The following is a 19,169-nucleotide window of genomic DNA, read 5'->3' on the forward strand; positions in this document are numbered from 1 at the left end:
TGTCCCATGGACACATTCCCCATTTATTTTTTTTCTTTTCTGATATCTTGTTGTTGGACCTTACAAAATTTTATTGGGATAAATAAGCTTTTGACAACTTAAAAAAGTTGCAAAATAGAGTGTTTTTATAAAAACGCTGTGCTGCCAATTTATGCTATGATGCAATATGGTTATCTGATAGACCATCTCCTAAGTTTAATGAAAGTTTTGTTTGAGAAAAGTTAGAAAATATACCAAGGTGTCGATAGAAGTTGTAAGTCTGATAAAGGTATAGAGATTACTCATCAAAAGACAGTCTTCCATATTTGGAACAAATGAAAGATTTTTTTGAGAAAAGTTGGAAACTATACCAAGGTGTAAATAGAAGCTGAAAATCTGATAAAGGTGTAGAGATTACTCATCAAAAGACAGTCTTCCATAATTAGAACACGAAAACATGTGGTCAAATAACAAAACACCTACATATATCCTTGATCTTTACAACTAGCATTATGATTTCATTCAGAAACAAAAGCAGAAAATAAAAACAAAACACTAATGATATACAAAACACTAACAATCTGAAGCAAAAATATTGTGAGGTGTTGTGTCACATGTGAAGCAGGATCTGCTAACCCTTTTGGAGCACCTGAGATCACCCCCAGTTTTTTGTGGGGTTCCCGATATTGTGTTGCTCAGTCTTTAGTTTTCTATATTGTGTTTTGTATACTGTTTTTTGTCTTATGTTCGTTTTTTCGTTTTTTTGCCATGGCTTTGTCAGTTTGTCTTCGACTTATGAGTTTGAATATCCCTTTGGTATCTTTCACCTCTCTTTTAGACATTTTGTAGGGTAGAAACTAAAATAAATAAATAAATAAATAAATAAATAAATAATCTTTATTTCAAGAGGATAATCCCATTAGTTAAAACTAATCTTCCTGAGAGTCCTCAAAATAATAATAACATATTTATAAGTACATACAGTATTATAATGATATATTATACACAATATACAATTGTATCTAGATAATAATGAAAAAGCATATTAATTTGCACAATTGATGAAAAATGTGTAACATTTTGTTTTAAAAGATACAAGTGTATTACTCATTTTTATTTCATTTGGTAAACTGTTCCATATTTGAGAACCTGAATATGTAAATGTTTTCTTTAAAAATTTTGTTTGGTTTCGGAAGATTTAATAGTTTTTCATCAGCTGAACGTAAATTATAATTCTGATTACCAATAAAATGAAACTAAACTAAATCCATATATATATTCAAGTGTCAGAATGTTTTGTTTACTCACAATAACAGTGAAACATCAGATTTAAATGCTTTTTCTTATCAGTATGTTAAAATTATCATGTAAATGTAGCTGATTTTATCTCAGTTTCAGTAGCCAAGTATTAATACAAAATAAACAGCCTCACCTGGTCAGACAAATGTCAATGACTGACCAGTAAATACCATGACGTCACCTTTAGAATTAGCAGTTATACATGTAGCTTTACAGTGCATACTATATAAGTACTGGTCATTCAACTTGTTAATACCATTTTAATCCTGTGAAAATGACCATAATTGGTGTAAATAATTGACAATGAAAATTGCCTGCATGAGTGACTGTTTTGGCAAGGGATTACTTAACTTGGGGTTAAATTATGATATTTCCATACTTATGGTCAGTTCTTACCTGTGACGAGACATACATGTCTAGTTGAGCTAGGGTCAGTCTTTGGCCAAACATTCCCGTGATATTGATTAACTAACAGTCAAGAAGAGTTCAACGTTTATTTATATAGATATACAATTATGGCTATTGTATAAAGCAAAAATTTGTTTAATTAGCAATCATGTAGATTGCATATTGCTGCAGTGGAAAGTGAATGATCTGGAAAATTTTGCTCCTATCATGGACGGGTGAAAGCATTAAATCGGCTTGATGTAAAAGTTATGTAACAGATTAAAGTTTAATTAAACTTTTGTGTTACTTATTCCAGAAATTTGTTTTGGAGAAATATTCAAGGTGAATTCTTTCGGAAAATTGGATAAATCCGAACTATTGAGAAAAAAAAAACAAGACATATAGGAATAAGTGATTATTTTTCATCTTCATATGTGTAAATGGTACATAATTTTTTTCCATAAGTAAAATTGTGAAGTGTTAATAAATGATTTTTCCGTAGTAGGATGAAGAATTAATGTGCTAAATGACAGGTATGCTTTTTACATGCGGTATGTTTGGAATGGAAGATGTATCTAAAATCTTCTGGCCAGCACAGGATGAAGTCGATTTTTCTCAATTTCTAACTGAAGCAGGTAAACAATTTTGATGCTTCTTAATTTTAGATGATTTGAATTATCATAAAGATGTACTACAAGGATCTTTACTATTAAACAGTATTTTGAAAGGGGATTTGTTGCCCAATCTGCTTCAAAAGGGGCCACAAAAAGAATTTTCAAGATTTTCTTTTCTTAAGGATTGCATATTTTGGTATTAATATTGATTCACTCATAGGGTCTTTGCATTGGAAATAAACACATTTATTCTAAAACCAGTTGTTGGCATGATACGGGTTATGTTCTTCTCATATATTTTATGATGGTATGATACTTAACCCCTAACGGGAGGGACTGTACCTGATTTTCATATGATGAAGACATAATCTTTCAATCAGTTTAATTGAGGTCTGGAGCTGGCATGTCAGTAACTGCTAGTAGTCCTTTGTTAGTTTATGTATCATTGTCATTTTGCTTAGTTTCTTTTGTTACTTATTCTGACATCGGACTCAGACTTCTTTTAAACTGAGTTTTACTGTGCGTATTTTTATGTGTTTCTTTATTCAACATTGGCTAGAGGTATAGGGGGAGGGTTAAGATCTCACAAAACATGTTTAACCCCGCCGCACTTTTGCGCCTGTCCCAAGTCAGGAGCCTCTGGCCTTTGTTAGTCTTGTATGTTTTTGTAATTTTAGTTCCTTTATATGTTTTGGAGTTTAGTGTGACCTCCATTTTCACTGAACCAGTCCACAATTTTATTTTAGAGGCCAGCTGAGGACCTACTCCGGGTGCGGGATTTTCTCGCTGTGTTGAAGACCCATTGGTGGCCTTCGGCTGTTATCTGCTCTTTGATCGGGTTGTTGTCTCTTTGACATATTCCCCATTTTCATTCTCAATTTTATTGTACACGGTATAGGCTATATAAACATTTTGCACAATTCTAGGGGCAATGGATATACCAAATTTCTTTGTTTAAAATCAAGCTCTATCATTCTTTATGAAAATATTGCAAGAAAGGGTACTGTGGATTCGTTTAATTTCACTGGTATCAATACTCTTGGATTCAGACAAAATTGAAATTTCGAGGGTGCGTAAATATTTTGTGGTTTAATCATTTGATCCTAACCATTAGTAACTAAAAAAATGTATTTCGTTGAGGATTTGAACTTGTAGTTTCCTACACAAGAAATCCTGGAAAATTGGTATCACAAGAATAATGAAACCACAGTTTGTGGATTTATGATTGATAGTTTGAAAATTAACCAAATGACTTAGAAAATCCTGAATTAAAGCCATTGCTATGTTAAAAAAATGAAACATGATGTCTGATTTCAACAGATATAATTTAAGTTCAACAAAACATTAATTTTTGTGTCACTAGTTTTGTATACTGTGGATTCATTTATTTTCGTGGGTATCAATTTTCTTGGAACGAGGAACACTTACATTTTCGTGGATATTTGATTTTGTGGTTTTGCCAATCTCTGCATACAAAGCCAAATTAACATTTGTAATTCGTTGAACATTTGAATTCGTGGTTCACCTGTACCCACGAAACCCGCGAAAATTGGTATCCAACGAATAATAATGAATCCACAGTATATGAAAATAGTATATAAGAATCTTGCATTCTAATGCAATCCTGTAACTATATTTTTCTTTGGCTAAAATTTACTGTCAATTCCACATTCGTCTTGCGCCATCATATTGAATTGTTGGAAATTGCACAAATGTTCGATTAATACAATATATGATAAAAAGTAAAACAACACCTGCCTCAAAATTGCTCTTTTAATGAGATATTATCCAAATATAAATCTTATAAGTAAAAAAAATAACCTTTAGGTTTGAGTGTTTTCATTTGTATGATGTCATGTTTTGCCTTTTAGAGATAACTGTATTGTATTTGAAGCTTTGCGTACATCCATCCGTAGTTTTACTGTCGCAAATTTAGTTTACCTGGCCACGCGTAGCGGAGACAGGTAAACGGATATTTGCGACTGTAAAACTACCGATGGACGTCCGCAAAGCTTCAAATACAATACAGTTATCTCCATTCTAATGCAAAATAAACAAATCATTCAAGTTTAGTCATTATTTCAGTGTAAAATATTCATTAAAGAAAATTCCGCGAAATGATGTTATTTTCTTTGGCGCCTAAACTAGGTGTTGGCATAGGTATGCTTCCGGTATCAAACGTAGACACCAGACTTTTTCTGGCTTCTTGTCCACTTCAGAATGTAATAAAACTTGATAAAAAGAAGATTTCTAGGTGCAAAATGTGAGTGTTTTGGCTTATTATTGAAGAAATCACATGTCAATACATTCCGGTATTCAAAATGTCGGCTTCCTTAGTTACAGACAGGGAGATAGAGAATTTTACGCTTATTGTCATCCAATCAGAACCATTGATACAAAATGATTGCATTAGAATTACATTTATACGTGTATAAATCATTCATGAAAATTTGCAGAATTTAATGTCATCTTAAATTTTAGAATGTTTAAAAACACTCTAATGTACCATTTCTTTTTGTAATGCATTAGAATAGGAATAACAGTACTGCAGCTGAAAAGTTGCCACCATCAATTGGGATTTGACAATTGCAAATACCCAAATACATTTCCAATAAAATTGCATTTGCGACCGTCAAATCACCAATTGATGACAGCAACTCTTCAACTACAGCACTGTTATTCTTGATTGAAAAAAAGAAAAAAATCTCTCAGACTGGAAGAATACTAACCACTGAAAATCATAAAATAACTGTAGGTATTAAAGCACTAATTTGGCCAGGTCAGAAAGAACATTCAGGAAAGAAGAACATATTAGTCATGCATTTAGTCTTAGATGCATGATTTTTTTTTATTAGTTGTTAGTGGCCTTTGAACTAGCTCTCAGTAACTGCGAGTACTCTCAGATCTGTACTTAGTGTCTTTTTGTTGTTTGGATGTACAAGTACCCGGCCACGTATTTGTATTTTTATCCATCTGATGAGTTAAGCCTCTTTCAACTGATTTTTATAGTTCGTTCTTATGTTGTACTGTTACACCACTGTCCCAGGTTAGGGGGAGGGTTGAGATCCCCCTAACATGTTTAACCCCGCCACATTCCGTATGTATATGCCTGTCCCAAGTCTGGAGCCTGTAATTCAGTGGTTGTCGTTTGTTTATGTGTTACATATTTGTTTTTCGTTCATTTTTTGTACATAAATTAGGCCGTTAGTTTTCTCGTTTGAATTGTTTTACATTGTCATTTCGGGGCCTTTTGTAGCTGACTGTGCGGTATGGGCTTTGCTCATTGTTGAAGGCCGTATGGTGACCTATAGTTGTTAATTTCTGTGTCATTTGGTCTTGTGGAGAGTTGTCTCATCGGCAATCATACCACATCTTCTTTTTCATACCTAGGCATAACTGTAACTTTGTCGATAAGTAAAATATTTGGGTAAGTTTTCAATCAAATGCAAGCTAAATGGACTTGGGATCACTACAGAATCCTTTTTGAAAGTTTCTTTTTGATGATAAAAAAAATATATGAGATTAAAATAGGAGGGCATGTTTGCCCTGTTGCTCAGATCAGAAGTACCTGTTTCTGTACAACCAAACTACTGGCCTTGCGGTCATAAAAATTTCTAAATCAACCAATCAAAATACTGTAAATTCAGAAATTACTAAAATGAGATTTTAATTTTTGCGATATTGACAAAAATTCTGTTTAATTTATATAAAAGATTTCAAAATGGGAGTTTAAATTATTGCGATTATAAACCTGTCGCATTTTTCGCAATAATAAAAACATCGCAATAATTTCTGAATTTACAGTACTGGATTTGGTGTTTCGATCACAAATTTTGTACTCAGAGTACTGAGTAAAGTTTTATGACCGAGACCCCTGGTAACCAAGTGCACTCTTAAATGCAATTAATGGTACGTTTAATTTTTTATGAAAAGGTTTAGTTTTGACATAATATGACTGTCACTCTATTATAAGTTAAGACAAAATAGCTATGAATGCTTGATATTGCAGAATTTAACATAGAAAGCAATGGGCTATGGATTAGTTGCTTTATTCCTGTAACCTGGTGTAAAGGGAAAACCGTGTGCTATAAATGAATTTAAAAAATTGAACTGCATTGGTTCCTCTCTTTTGTCTGTGTGATATTTCATAGGCTTTTTTATACGACTACAAAAAATTTTGCGGTCCTATATTGGTATCACATCGTCGTCGTCCGAAGACATTTGGTTTCTGGACAATAACTTTAGTATTAGTAAATAGAAATCTATGAAATTTAAACACAAGGTTTATAACAACAAAAGGAAGGTTGGGATTGATTTTGAGGGTTATGGTCCCAACAGTTTAGGAATTAGGGGCCAAAAAGGGGCCCAAATAAGCATTTTTCTAGTTTCATGACAATAACTTGTGGAACAGTGTATGGATCTCTCTGAAATTATACCACAAATTTCCATACCACAAAGGGATGGTTAGAATTGGCTTTGGGGGGTTATGGCTCAAACCGTTTAGGAATTGGGGGCAAAAAAATGAGAAAAAACAAGGGTGTCCTGGTTAATGGACAATTACTTAAGTACAAATTACAGTGTAAGGGATGTAATTCAAACACAACTTTGAATTACCTCGCTTACACTGCTTTTAAATTATGTATAAAGAATTTTTGTATTGTCTTGAGGTGATCAGCTGTCAATTCATTTTTAGAAGTTACTATTTTAATAATTTTAAAAATGCTGATTAAGGTAAATTAATTTTAGCTATGATTATGTATGTCATTTTCTATTTTAAGACTTTAATGATGTATTTAAATGGGTTATTATGGTTGCAAACTCCATTGGAAATTTGAATTGAAATAATGACCATGACTGAGGGAAAGAATTTTTTTATTGGGAAAAGTGGAAAGGGGGGGGGGGGGGAGGGGGGAGGTTAAAAAAAAATTGGGGGGGGGGGGGTAAAAAAAAATTGGTGATGGGGAGTCGGTGGGACAAATTTTTCCTCAAGATTTCAGAAATCAAAAAGAAAAAAGGGGCGGGGGGGGGAGGTCAATTCACAACAGCATAGTGTATTGCACAAAAGCAAAAAATTCAATATAAATTCAAATCATATTACCAATTTTAAGTTTTTTTACTACAGTTATTCTGTGTCAGAAACCTATTATGTGTCAAATGTTGAATTACAATCCAAATTCAGACCTGTATCAAGCTCAAATTTTGTGTCCATTTTTGTCCCAGTTGTTCAGGGTTGGACCTCTGCGGTCGTATCCAGCTGCGAAGCAATTTATTATACTTTCCTGTGGTAGATTTAGTTTCATTGACCTTTGATATTTAGTTTGATATGGATTTGAACCTGAATTGTTAATTTATAAATAAGATTGTTAGTTATTCAATGTGAAGTTGAATATTGTAGATCTGTATAACTCCTACTATAATCCCCAGTATCCCTTTCTCTAAAATTAAATGTAAGTTACACAGAAATTTTAATTACTTACAGATAATTTTCTAAGATATCTTTTAATGACTACTTGGATGTGAGTTGCATTATTTTGGGAGGAGTACATAGCAATCTGTACCCAAGTTAAGTGTTTGCTATTCAAGTAATTAATGAGTTTTGAAATGAAATCTGAAAAAACAAGTGAAAATTTATTATGTGTCTCAAAAACATAGTCTTCATTTAATTTTATGAGGGTCTGGTTGGAGTTTACTGAATAGAGAGTAATAGGCAAAACATACAAAAACAAAGGGCAAAAAAAAAAGGTCAAAAGATTAAAGAAAAAAGAAAATGCCTAAAAAATTAAAGAAGACAGAAATGAAGGATGCCCTATACAGACCCTCTTTCATATGTACCCCCCTTTAGTTTAACCTAAAAAGTAGAAATTGCTGTAGATCATATAATAAAAATTGTGAAGGAATTTAAAATCTTTTGTCTTTTTGTTTAGTATTACATGATGACGTCGCTGACCAGAGAAACTCTCAAGCCTCCATAGATGGAAGGGTTCTGAGTCCAATGGGACCTCTTATTATGGATAACAATGATTATGGGCAGTATGGTCCAACGTCTGATAGGGTTGTATCTTCTAGTACATACATTGATCCCAAAAAGAAACTTAAAGGAAATGGTGTGCCAGGGAAAAGTATAGAGGAAGAGCTTTGTCGCATTTGTGGAGACAGGGCATCAGGGTATCATTACAATGCACTTAGCTGTGAGGGGTGTAAAGGTATGTAGATTGTTATATAGTTATAGAAACAGAGAAACATCTATTAAATTGGAACCATTGAATTAAAAAAACAGTGCAAATTGGTAATGCTTATTTTGAAAAACTTTATATTAAGTTTTGTTTCCCCCTAAGGTTCCATATTAGGGCCTCTTTTGTTTATTTTATATATAAATGACCTTCCTATTTATATGAAGAATTTTGCACTGACTTGTATGCTGATGATTCAATGAGCATTTATATTGATTTATTGATTTTAAAAAGAAGGAGTGATAAGGTGGTTTGACTAAGGCCTCTTGTTTGGTATTTTGGATTTGATTATCATTAATTATAAATTATCAAAAAAATGTCTTGTATGTAGATGTTCACAAGTTATAAGTTTGTCAGAAATCAGTGATCATATATTTCAAGTTTTTGTTACTTAGCTGTAGGCCTTTGAAAGTTTTTGCATTTAATGGAAGAAAACCCCCCAAAAAAGGCCGAAATAACCTTATTTTCATATAAAATATTTGGATATCAGTAACTATAGAGAACCCAAATAATATTTTGCCACAAAGTGTCTAATACTAATTTGTTTATGTAAGGGAACAACCATTTAACTTCAAAGGGGGATGATGGTTTTTGTCTCGAGTCAGAAATGTTTTTTTCGTTCAAAGCGCAAACATTTTTTTTTAGCTTTTCGACGCTATCAATCAAATTATTTTTTTCAAAATTTAACACTATAAGGTATGTGGAAAATCTGGATTCAGTATATTTTTTTTGCCATCTGCTTGACCACAATATTTTTTTCATCAAATTGGGGATCAGAATATTTTTTAAGGAAAAAATCATAACCCCCCCAAAAAATGTCCAGCCGATTATGATCATATTCATTTATGCATTGGACATATTTTTGAAAGGAATGAGCTATTGGCTCTTATAGCTTTCCATAGTTATTGCTATAATTTGTGTGCCCCTGTTTTAAATGGTTGGGTTTGTAGTTTGGCTTATATAAATCAAGACAAAATCTACAGAGTGAAGTTCAGAATACATGGTTAATTGTATTTTATCGATGGTTTTTCAAATGAGAGGGTGTTTCTCAGTAACAATTTCATTAAAGGGCGACAGCCCTGACATGAGATGTAGCTGAGAAACATGCTCAAGTTTGAAAGACCATTGATAATCTGTTTATCACTTTTTTCCTTGGCAATGTCAAAGACGTAGGCTCATGACGTCATACATTCTCTTATTATACATTTTAGAAAAACCCATATCATGTGATATGAAAAATTATCACAATAAAAGATTTTTTTTTCTAAAAATGTGTTAATGTAATATCTTTACTGTTATAGTACTTCAGATTATATTTTAGGTCTAGTATAAAAATAAGGAGATGTGGTATGATTGCCAATGAGACAACTATCCAACAAAGTGGATGTAAGCAATTATAGACAACCGTATGGCCTTCAACAATGAGAAAAACCCATTTCGTATAGTTGGTATAAAAGGCATGACATGAAAAAAAGAAACAATTCAATTGAGAAAACTAACAGCCTAATTTATAACAAAATAATTTATGAAAAACAAATATGACAACCACTGAACTACAAGCTCCTGACTTGGGACAGACACATAAAGAATATGGTGGGGTTAAACTAGTTTGCTGGCGCCAAACCCTCCCGCTATACTGGTACAGTGGTGTAACCGTACAAAAGAACAAACTATAAAAATTGGTTAAAAAGGGCTTAACTCATCAGATCGATACAAACATGACAAAGTAGAAAACATCTAACTAAAACACAGACCAGACATGGGTATTTATACATCCCGACAACAAAAAAGACACCACCAAGTACATATCTAAGAGAACTCACAGTTACTGACAGCTAGTTCAAAGCAAATAACAACTAATAAAAAAAATCATCTATCTTAGACATAAATATCAATCATTACACATCTAACATCCAATGGATTTAGTGTAAAGACATCATTAACAGTGAAAAACATGACCTTGTGCAAAGCGAAAAATATAGGTATCGACAGATTGTAGATCCATGAATGGAGTAGTATTTTTCCTTTTCCCAAATGAGACTTTTGGTGCATGCATATATTGTAAAGTGACACATAATGATTATTTACTGGAAGATTTCAATTTGTTTATCCATCTGTCTACTTTACAGGTTTTTTTCGAAGAAGTATTACAAGGGGAGCTAACTATACATGTAAATATGGAGGGAACTGTGAAATGGACATGTGGATGAGAAGAAAATGTCAAGCTTGTCGATTGAAACGATGTCGAGAAGTGGGAATGAAACAGGAATGTATGTAAAGATTCCTTTTTGTAATAAGTTGCTATGTTAAGCTTGAGTTTAACTTCCACAGTTGGTGAATCCATGTTTTTTTTAAATCACGTATGTTTTTTCAGTAGATTTATAAGTCCTATCAACTTTTGTGCATAGATAAAATCTGAGCAAGCTGCTGCCTGAAGTAATAATGTGTAGACAAATTTTTTGGAGGGAAGTACATTCATAATAACTTTTTCTAAATAGAGCCCAAATCTTATAATGTGAAAATGGTTCCTAAAAGAAACTTCTGAAAATCTCAAATGGCTTCCACTGTTTAGTAAATTGTACCTTCCTACATTGAAATGAGAGATTGGTTCTCATTGGTTGAGGAATTTTGTCCCACACTTATGACTGTGTGCAGCTACACCAGCTGTCATCACTTCTGTGTGTATATAGAGATTTTTTTCTAGAAATAGTGAGTTATTCTTGATCAACTAGTATTGATGAATTTCGTGATAGTTTCATTTTTTCATTTTACATTTTTACCAACAAAATTCAGATGAGAATAAAACACTGGTTTTAATTGATCGTGATAACTGCAGTTACTGCGATCCCAATATGGCGGAGGTAGAAATTGGTCAAATCGTGTTCTGCTAATATCTCTGTGTATACGTGTTGTTTTCAAGAATTACTCAGCCGCCAGGTTGATCTGTACGGTTTTGTTTTGTGTGTGTGTTCTTAATATCATATTTGGTATCATTACCGAAATAATAGCCAAAAAAAGTTTAGGAAGATAATCGTAACTCCCAAAAAAAAGATAATCGTAACTTGTGGACAAATAACTTGAAAGATAATCGTAACTGCAGATCATATATAATCAATGATAATAGTATTAAATTAACTGATTTTGATAAAAAAAAATAAAAAAAATTGTGTCATAATAACTACGAATGCGGTAGTGCTACATCATTTTTTTGTTCACCACTAACATCAGTGGACGACTAAAATATGGTATAAATTATTATGCACACAACTTTTTCAATCTTTCCAACACATATATTGTTTACAAATATATGCATTACTGTTCGGTGTGAGCCAAGGCTCCCTGATGAAGGCAGTACTTTGACCTATAATGGTTTACTTTTACAAATTGTGACTTGGATGGAGAGTTCTCTCATTGGCACTCATACCACATCTTCTTATATCTATATATAGAACTGAATCAGAAAGTTATAGTTGTTTAACTTTCAAAATAAAGATAAAAAGATGTGGTATGATTTCCAATGAGACAACTATCCACCTGAGACCAAAACAGGTAGATGTAAGCAACTACAGATGATTGTATGGCCTTCATCAATGTACAAAACTCATAGAGAAAGCTAACAACCACTACATTACAGGCCCCTGACTTGGGACAAGCGCATATAGAATGTAGCATGGTTAAACATGCTTGTGAGCACTCAACTTTGTTTTATGAAAAAGCAACTCTTGTATTCCCAGATTGCTTATTAGTCCCCTACCGACGAAGTCGAAGGGGACTTTAGGTTTGCACTCTGTCCGTCCGTCCTTCTGTCCATCCATCAGTCCGGCAAATCAACTTTCCACACTTTTTTTCTTCGTTCTTGAAGATATTGATTTGATATTTGGTATATAGTTTTGCCATAATAAATTATAGATCAAGTTCGAATTTTGTTTCGGTCTGATGAGTGATTCCATAGTTATGGACCATAACTCTGGACCATATCTAATGTTAGAGTACTATGTTAAACCATAGTTCTGTACAAAGGGAGATAACTCATTTTTTAAAAGACATTCTTTGGTAAATTATTTGAAGAATTTTTTGGCAGGTTTGTTTGTCATTTTGTATAAACTAATGTTCTGAATGCTATATATATATATATATATATAAAAAGTATGAAGGAAATGACATTTTATAGATAAGTTACAAATCTGTATTAGTTTGTGACAAATACAAGAAAAAATATTTGAAACTATTAATTATATGTGATTATAATTTGAAAATAGATATACACTGTATTACATCATATCTAATTTTAGAGAATTATTAATCATATCTAACGTTAAAGCGTTTTCCACACTTTTTTTCATCATGCTTGAAGATATTGATTGATAATTGGTATATAGTTTTATCATGATGTCACAAGTTATACAGATCAAGTTCGAAATTTTGTTTCGGTCTGATAATTTTGTGCAGAGTTATGGTTTTTGGACTTAAAAAATTCACTCATTTAATCAGTTTTCCACACTGTTTTTAGTCATGCTTGAAGATATTGCCTTGATATTTTCTTTTTGTTTACACCATGACAAGTTATAGAACAAGTTAGCTTTTTGTTCCAGTATAATGAATTTTTACCCGGTAGGGGACTATGTATTGCCATGCAATACTCTCAGAATGCTTGTTCTTTTTATATTTATATGCTCTATTCTAACTTTTGGTAAACCTTCTAATATCTGCCCCCTCCCCCAAATCATTATGGTGACTAGGGAATAGAAATATGGGCACTCTTGGTCTTCTTCCTTCCGACAGTAAAACTCTCCTTGCCAAAATAGGTTGTCCTTTTTTTGCTATGCAGGATATTTTGATACGCAGCCACGTCTGGTCAGAATGGGGACGTTTAATCTGATGACTCATATAAAGAGAATGCCACGCTCTCTGCACGTTAAGAACCCTTACAACAACTATTTGAAGGGTCCGAAGGTGACTTTTTGCAAGAAAAAATTGTCCCTTCCCAACTTATCCTCATTTTCTAGTGGCAGTCCAAATTTCCCAACCTTCATCTCGGACGACCCATTTTACAAGACATATCTATTGTTAATTTATTCTCGTCCTGAACATGCCTGAAATATTTTCCACTGGACTTTAAGCAACCAACAACCTATCAATCAAACTTATATCTGCTGTCATAAAAGGCATCCATTTTTCACGATCAGCATTAATAGTCGAAAGTGCATCTGGAGCAGAACAATTAGTACCTTCAATATTATAACTACTACTGAGCCGATACCTTTTTTAGTGGACTATCAGTTCCCGGGTATATCACTTGCACAGTAGCCTCTACTTAGGTTCAAATAGTTTTTGCATTGCTTACATAAAAGTAAAAAAACATTTAAGTGAAAGAATTAACATTTTCATGCAAAGCTCTGATTCCTAGTCCTGGTATACTTTATGTCCTTTATGGTTTTATCAGCCCTGTAACGTTTGTGTTAGGTTTTGGCCTCGAGCATCACTGAAGAGACATAATATGAGTTGTCGAAATAAAAATCTGTTGCAGTACAGACACACTGGTACTGTTAATCTTATAACTACTACCCCATGTACCGGGTCGACATCTCTGTTAGTGTACTGTAAATCCAAGAGAGCATTGCAGCCCAGTTAAGTACTGGCACGCAAAAACAGTTATTGGTTGATTAAAATTTTCTGTTATAAAACTTAAAAAATAATTTAAATTAAGAAATATATCTTCTTCTCGTTTAAGTATACAATATAACATCAATATTTATCGTAAATTTTAACTTTTAAAATATATAGAATATATCAACAAAGCAAAAAGTAAATTAGTTTAAGATAATAAGCAATTATTCATGAATTCTGGTAACACTATCAAACTTTTAAGCAAGATTCAGATATAGTCGCAGTCCCCATCAACAGGTAAAGTTACGAATATCACTGATAAATAACTATTATCATGTCCAAATTACAACTATCTGATAGTCCAGTTACGATTATCATATCAAACAAATTTCTTGGAGTTACTATTATCTTCCTAAAATTTTGGATGGCTATTATTTCGGTAACGAGACCAAATATGATATTAAGAACACACACACTCAACAAAACTGTAGAGATTAACCTGGCGGCTGAGTAATTCTTGAAAACAACACATATACAGTGTATATTATACACTGAGATATTAGCAGAAAACAATTTGACCAATTTCTGCCTCTGCCATATTGGGATCATGATAACTGCAGTTACCACAATCAGTTTAACACCAGTGATAAAGGAGGTGTGGGGTATACATTAATAAGACAGCAACCCAATGACAAAAATAACCAAAAGTAATCTTTATCTTTTTATGAACACTTTTCACAATTGGAGAAAGAAATATCAGTTCTTTTACATAAGGAAGGAAATCACTTAATGAAATTGATCATTGTTCATTTCCTTTTTGAAATGTGGACCTATTGAACTATTTTTCTAATCTTTCTGTTGAAGTACATGTTTTATGCACTTGTTGTAGAACATTTTATGAATTTTATCACCTCTGTATTCAAGGTTTATTATCGGACGAGCAATGTAAAGCAAGAGATGCTCGGCGGAAGGCAAAACAGAAAAAAATGGAGAAACCAGCTCCAGTTGTTGTTCAGAACATCAACAATGATTCCCTTGACAGTCGACCAAGCTGTGAATTTGAAAGACAGGATGTTAAGTTTTCTGCATCTTTTTCTCCATATGATGTCATATGTGATCGTCCAATAGAACTTATTTCAGAAAATACACATGCTCTTATAAACAGAATAGTTAGATTACAGGACAAATATGAATTCCCTGATGAAGAAAAAGTCAATGATGCAATAGTAAGTGCACAAATAGAGATATATAAAACGACATTACGACAACAACACCCGTAAATTAATGCAAAGTCATTGTTTATTATGATCTACATGTTTTGCCAACAAGCGTCTTCAGAACTAAAAATAGAAATATAAAATAACATGTAAAGTTGGTAGGACCCAATTCTTTGTTTGTTTAATGTCATAAAATGGACCACTTTTAAAAATTACTTGGAAAATGTCCAACTACCAAGATGGCTACTGTGAAGACCTTGGTTTCCCCCACAGCACCATTTCAGATGGAAAAACTAATAGTTTTTGTCCATCAATGAGAGACTGTTTGCAGAAAGCTATCATACTGATTTAGATTGTTTGTGATGTGAGTTGATCACTCTAAATTGCCATTTTGTTTTGACACTTTTAGTAGGAGTCGTGGAGCTTGTTCCATTTTTATGCCCCCGCTGTAGCGGAGGGGGCATTAAGTTTTACCCTTGTCCGTCTGTACCTACGTTTCCGTTCTCTAACTTTAGTTTGCCTCAACCAAATTTTATGAAACTTATACACAATGCTTATTACCACAAAACACAGGTCAAGTTTGAATTTTGGTGGCGTCACATTAACCGTTCTAGAGTAATGCGCCTTTACAAATGGAAAAATTGCTTAATTTTTCGTTTCCGTTCTTTAACTTTAGTTTGCCTCAACCAAATGTTATGAAACTTATACACAATGCTTTTTACCACAAAACACAGATCAAGTTTGAATTTTGTTGGTGTCACTTTAACCGTTCTAGAGTTATGCTCCTTTACAAATGGAAAAATTGCTGAATTTGTTTCCGTTCTCTAACTTTAGTTTGCCTCAACCAAATGTTATGAAACTTAGACACAATACTTATTACCACAAAATACAGATCAAGTTTGAATTTTGGTGGTGTTACTTTAAACGTTCTAGAGTTATGCCCCTTTACAAATGGAAAAATTGCTGAATTTTTCATTTCTGTTCTCTAACATAAGTTTGCCTCAACCAAATTTTTATGAAACTTATGAATCACAATACTTATTACCACAAAACTCAGATCAAGAATAAATTTGGGTAGCGTCACTTTTACCTTTCTTCAGTCATGTCCCTTTATAACTTTATATGATATGCAAACGGGGGCATCATCTGTGTCCCATGGACACATTCCCCATTTATTTACCTATTATACCACTATGCCACTTCTAATATAAATAAGAAGATGTGGTATGAGTGCCAACTATCCATCCAAGTCACAATGTGTAAAAAGTAAACAATTAAAGGTCAAAGTAAGGCTTTCAACATGGAGCCTTGGCTCACACCGAACAGCAAGCTATAAAGGGCCTCAAAAAGACTAGTGTAAAACAATTCAAACAGGAAAACCAACGGTCTAATCTATATAAAAAACGAGAAACACTTATGAAACACACCAACAAACTACAACCACTGAACAACAGGCTCCTGACTTAGGACAGGTGCATAAAAATGCAGCAGGTTTAAACATTTTAACAGGCGCCAACCTTCACCCTAACCTGAAACAGTGATATAACATTACAACATAAAAAGACACACAATAAAATTTAATTGAAATGGCTTAACTTTATCAAAAAGACAATACACAAAAAGAAGTAAATATACACTGAGCGAATAAGTTTGATCTATGACACAATGTAAATAAAAAAGATGTTTCAATGTCAAAAAGACAACTTTAACCTAGGACAAAATGGCGTTAAATAAAGTAATGTACACAGGTAAATTTAAATATAATCATAGTATAGAAAAAATTTTTACAAAATAAATTTGTTATTCATAGTACGAGTACAGAAGTGAAATTTTTTTTTCGTCATACTAAATTCATGGGTGGTACATATTAAAATAGTAAGACGAAATATAACACAAAATAAGTAAACATTGAATAACAGAAATGCATTACAAATTGTGTCAACAGGTCAAATTAACACAAAAGTATGATTTGAGAGTACTCCCAGTTACTGAAAGCTAGTTAAAAGCCAAAAACAATTAATAATAAAAAATCATGCATCAGAGACTAAAATCAATTAAAACACATCCCAGGCAGGGATTTGGTGTTTTAACACCATGGACAGTCAAAGAAGACGAGACTTGTGCAATGCCAAAATAAAAGTAATGACAGGCAGTAGGATAGTTAGGATTTAACCTTATAATAAATATGTATGATGTTATGTATAGATATAACAATTTCTAAATAGAAAATAAATGTGGACGTGTATATATTTATCCCAAAAAACCATACGAAAAGAAAACAAATTTAGTTATGTTTTAATTTGTTGATAACAAAATCGATGTTAATGCCAATGAAAACAATATTCAAAGATCTTATCAAAGACTGTTTGCCCAAAAGCTTGTATACTTCGATTACTGTCTTCCTGTTATAAGATCATACTATACTGCAAATTTTTGTGTGAGTTATGGGACTTTGACTATTTTTGGCCTCTGTTCTATAAATGAAACTCGGAAACCTTTTGTCCAGTTGATTTCATAGTATACTGAGGATAAATATTCATCAAGCAAAGCTCGCTATACCATATTGCCATGCTGATATCAATTTTGCAGTTGTTTTGGGATTTTTTTAATCAAATTTGACTCTTGTTGAAAGGAAGATCATCTTGAATGATATTGATTTGACAGCTTGTTTTATGGCTATGGTGATTTATTTTATACTGTCAACTAATATGAGCATTTCTTCTGTGAAGAAAAAAAAAATGAAAAACTGATTTTTAAAATGCCCAATGTTTAATTGATTTTTCCAGTCCATATAGAAATAAGGAGATGTGGTATAATTGCCAATGAGACAACTATTTACCGAAGTTCTAATGAAGTGGATGTAAGCAATTATAGGCATCTATGGCCTTCAATAATGAGGAAAACCCATACTGTATAGTCTGCTATAAAAGCCCCTGACATGAAAAATATGAATCAATTCAATTGAGAAAACCAACAGCCTAATTTATAACAAATCAATTAACTCACTTGCCTATTTTGCAAGCATTAATACCATGATGACTGCTTTCAGAATTCTAAACACTATCCCATTCATCAACTGATATATTATTTAGAGCAGAACTCAAATTGACATTATTTCATTCTTGGAAACACATTGGGAGAGAAGCAGTGGGCCATTCATTGAGATGATAATTACATCATTTGCAATTAAATGTTTTTGATGCCAATAAAAATTCCATGTTATCTTCAAGAATGTCTGAATCATTGCACTTTTATTAATGATGTAGATCCTCATTAAGTTGGATTTAGCCTGAGTGATATATATGTAGGGAGTGTTATTAAGAGGTGTAAATTGGTTTAATTCAGAATGAACCTTTGTGACATGTATATCTTAGGAGATTCACCTTTAATCAAGGTTACTTAAAGTGGTATATACGGAAATACTTTTAAATTATAATTCTTTAAGAATTTAAGCAGTAATTTAATGACTGTACACAAAAATGTTTATTTACCTTGTTTATTATATTTGAAGGTCTTTTTTTATTATACTTGCATGATTGATAGTTGTTATTAGAAGTTATTTGATCTCATTACATTAAATATTCATTAGAATTTTGAAATTGAACATGTCACATGACGCTGCAATAATTTTTTTATGAGAGTTTTTGAAAGTTATGTCAAGGTAGAACAGTATGACATATTCTGTTCAATGTTATTCTGCAGTTTCTCATTCAAGGTCTTTCTAACCTGTCTTCGTACTTTATTTGGCCTTTTTAACTTTTTTGGTTCAAGCGTCACTGATGAGTCTTTTGTAGATGAAACGTGCATCTGGTGTACAAAATTTTGTAGAGAATCAA

The 19,169-nt window shown here is 32.6% G+C and overlaps 1 protein-coding gene across 3 annotated transcripts in view; it reads left to right on the forward strand.

Moving 5' to 3' along the window:
• Positions 1-19,169, forward strand: part of LOC127730270 (ecdysone receptor-like) — a 124,086-nt gene that overhangs the window by 75,131 nt on the left and 29,786 nt on the right. For 2 of the 3 annotated variants that reach the window (XM_052238573.1, XM_052238571.1), the window contains 3 exons: positions 8,204-8,482; positions 10,639-10,779; positions 15,041-15,342. In XM_052238573.1, the coding sequence (XP_052094533.1) occupies positions 8,204-8,482; positions 10,639-10,779; positions 15,041-15,342 (722 nt within the window). Of the gene's footprint in view, positions 1-2,154; positions 2,301-8,203; positions 8,483-10,638; positions 10,780-15,040; positions 15,343-19,169 lie in introns of those variants that run through there. The other variant, XM_052238572.1, reaches the window with a different exon arrangement.

Source organism: Mytilus californianus, unplaced genomic scaffold (assembly GCF_021869535.1).
Source record: "Mytilus californianus isolate M0D057914Y unplaced genomic scaffold, xbMytCali1.0.p SCAF_2, whole genome shotgun sequence".
Taxonomy (NCBI): Eukaryota; Metazoa; Mollusca; class Bivalvia; order Mytilida; family Mytilidae; genus Mytilus; species Mytilus californianus.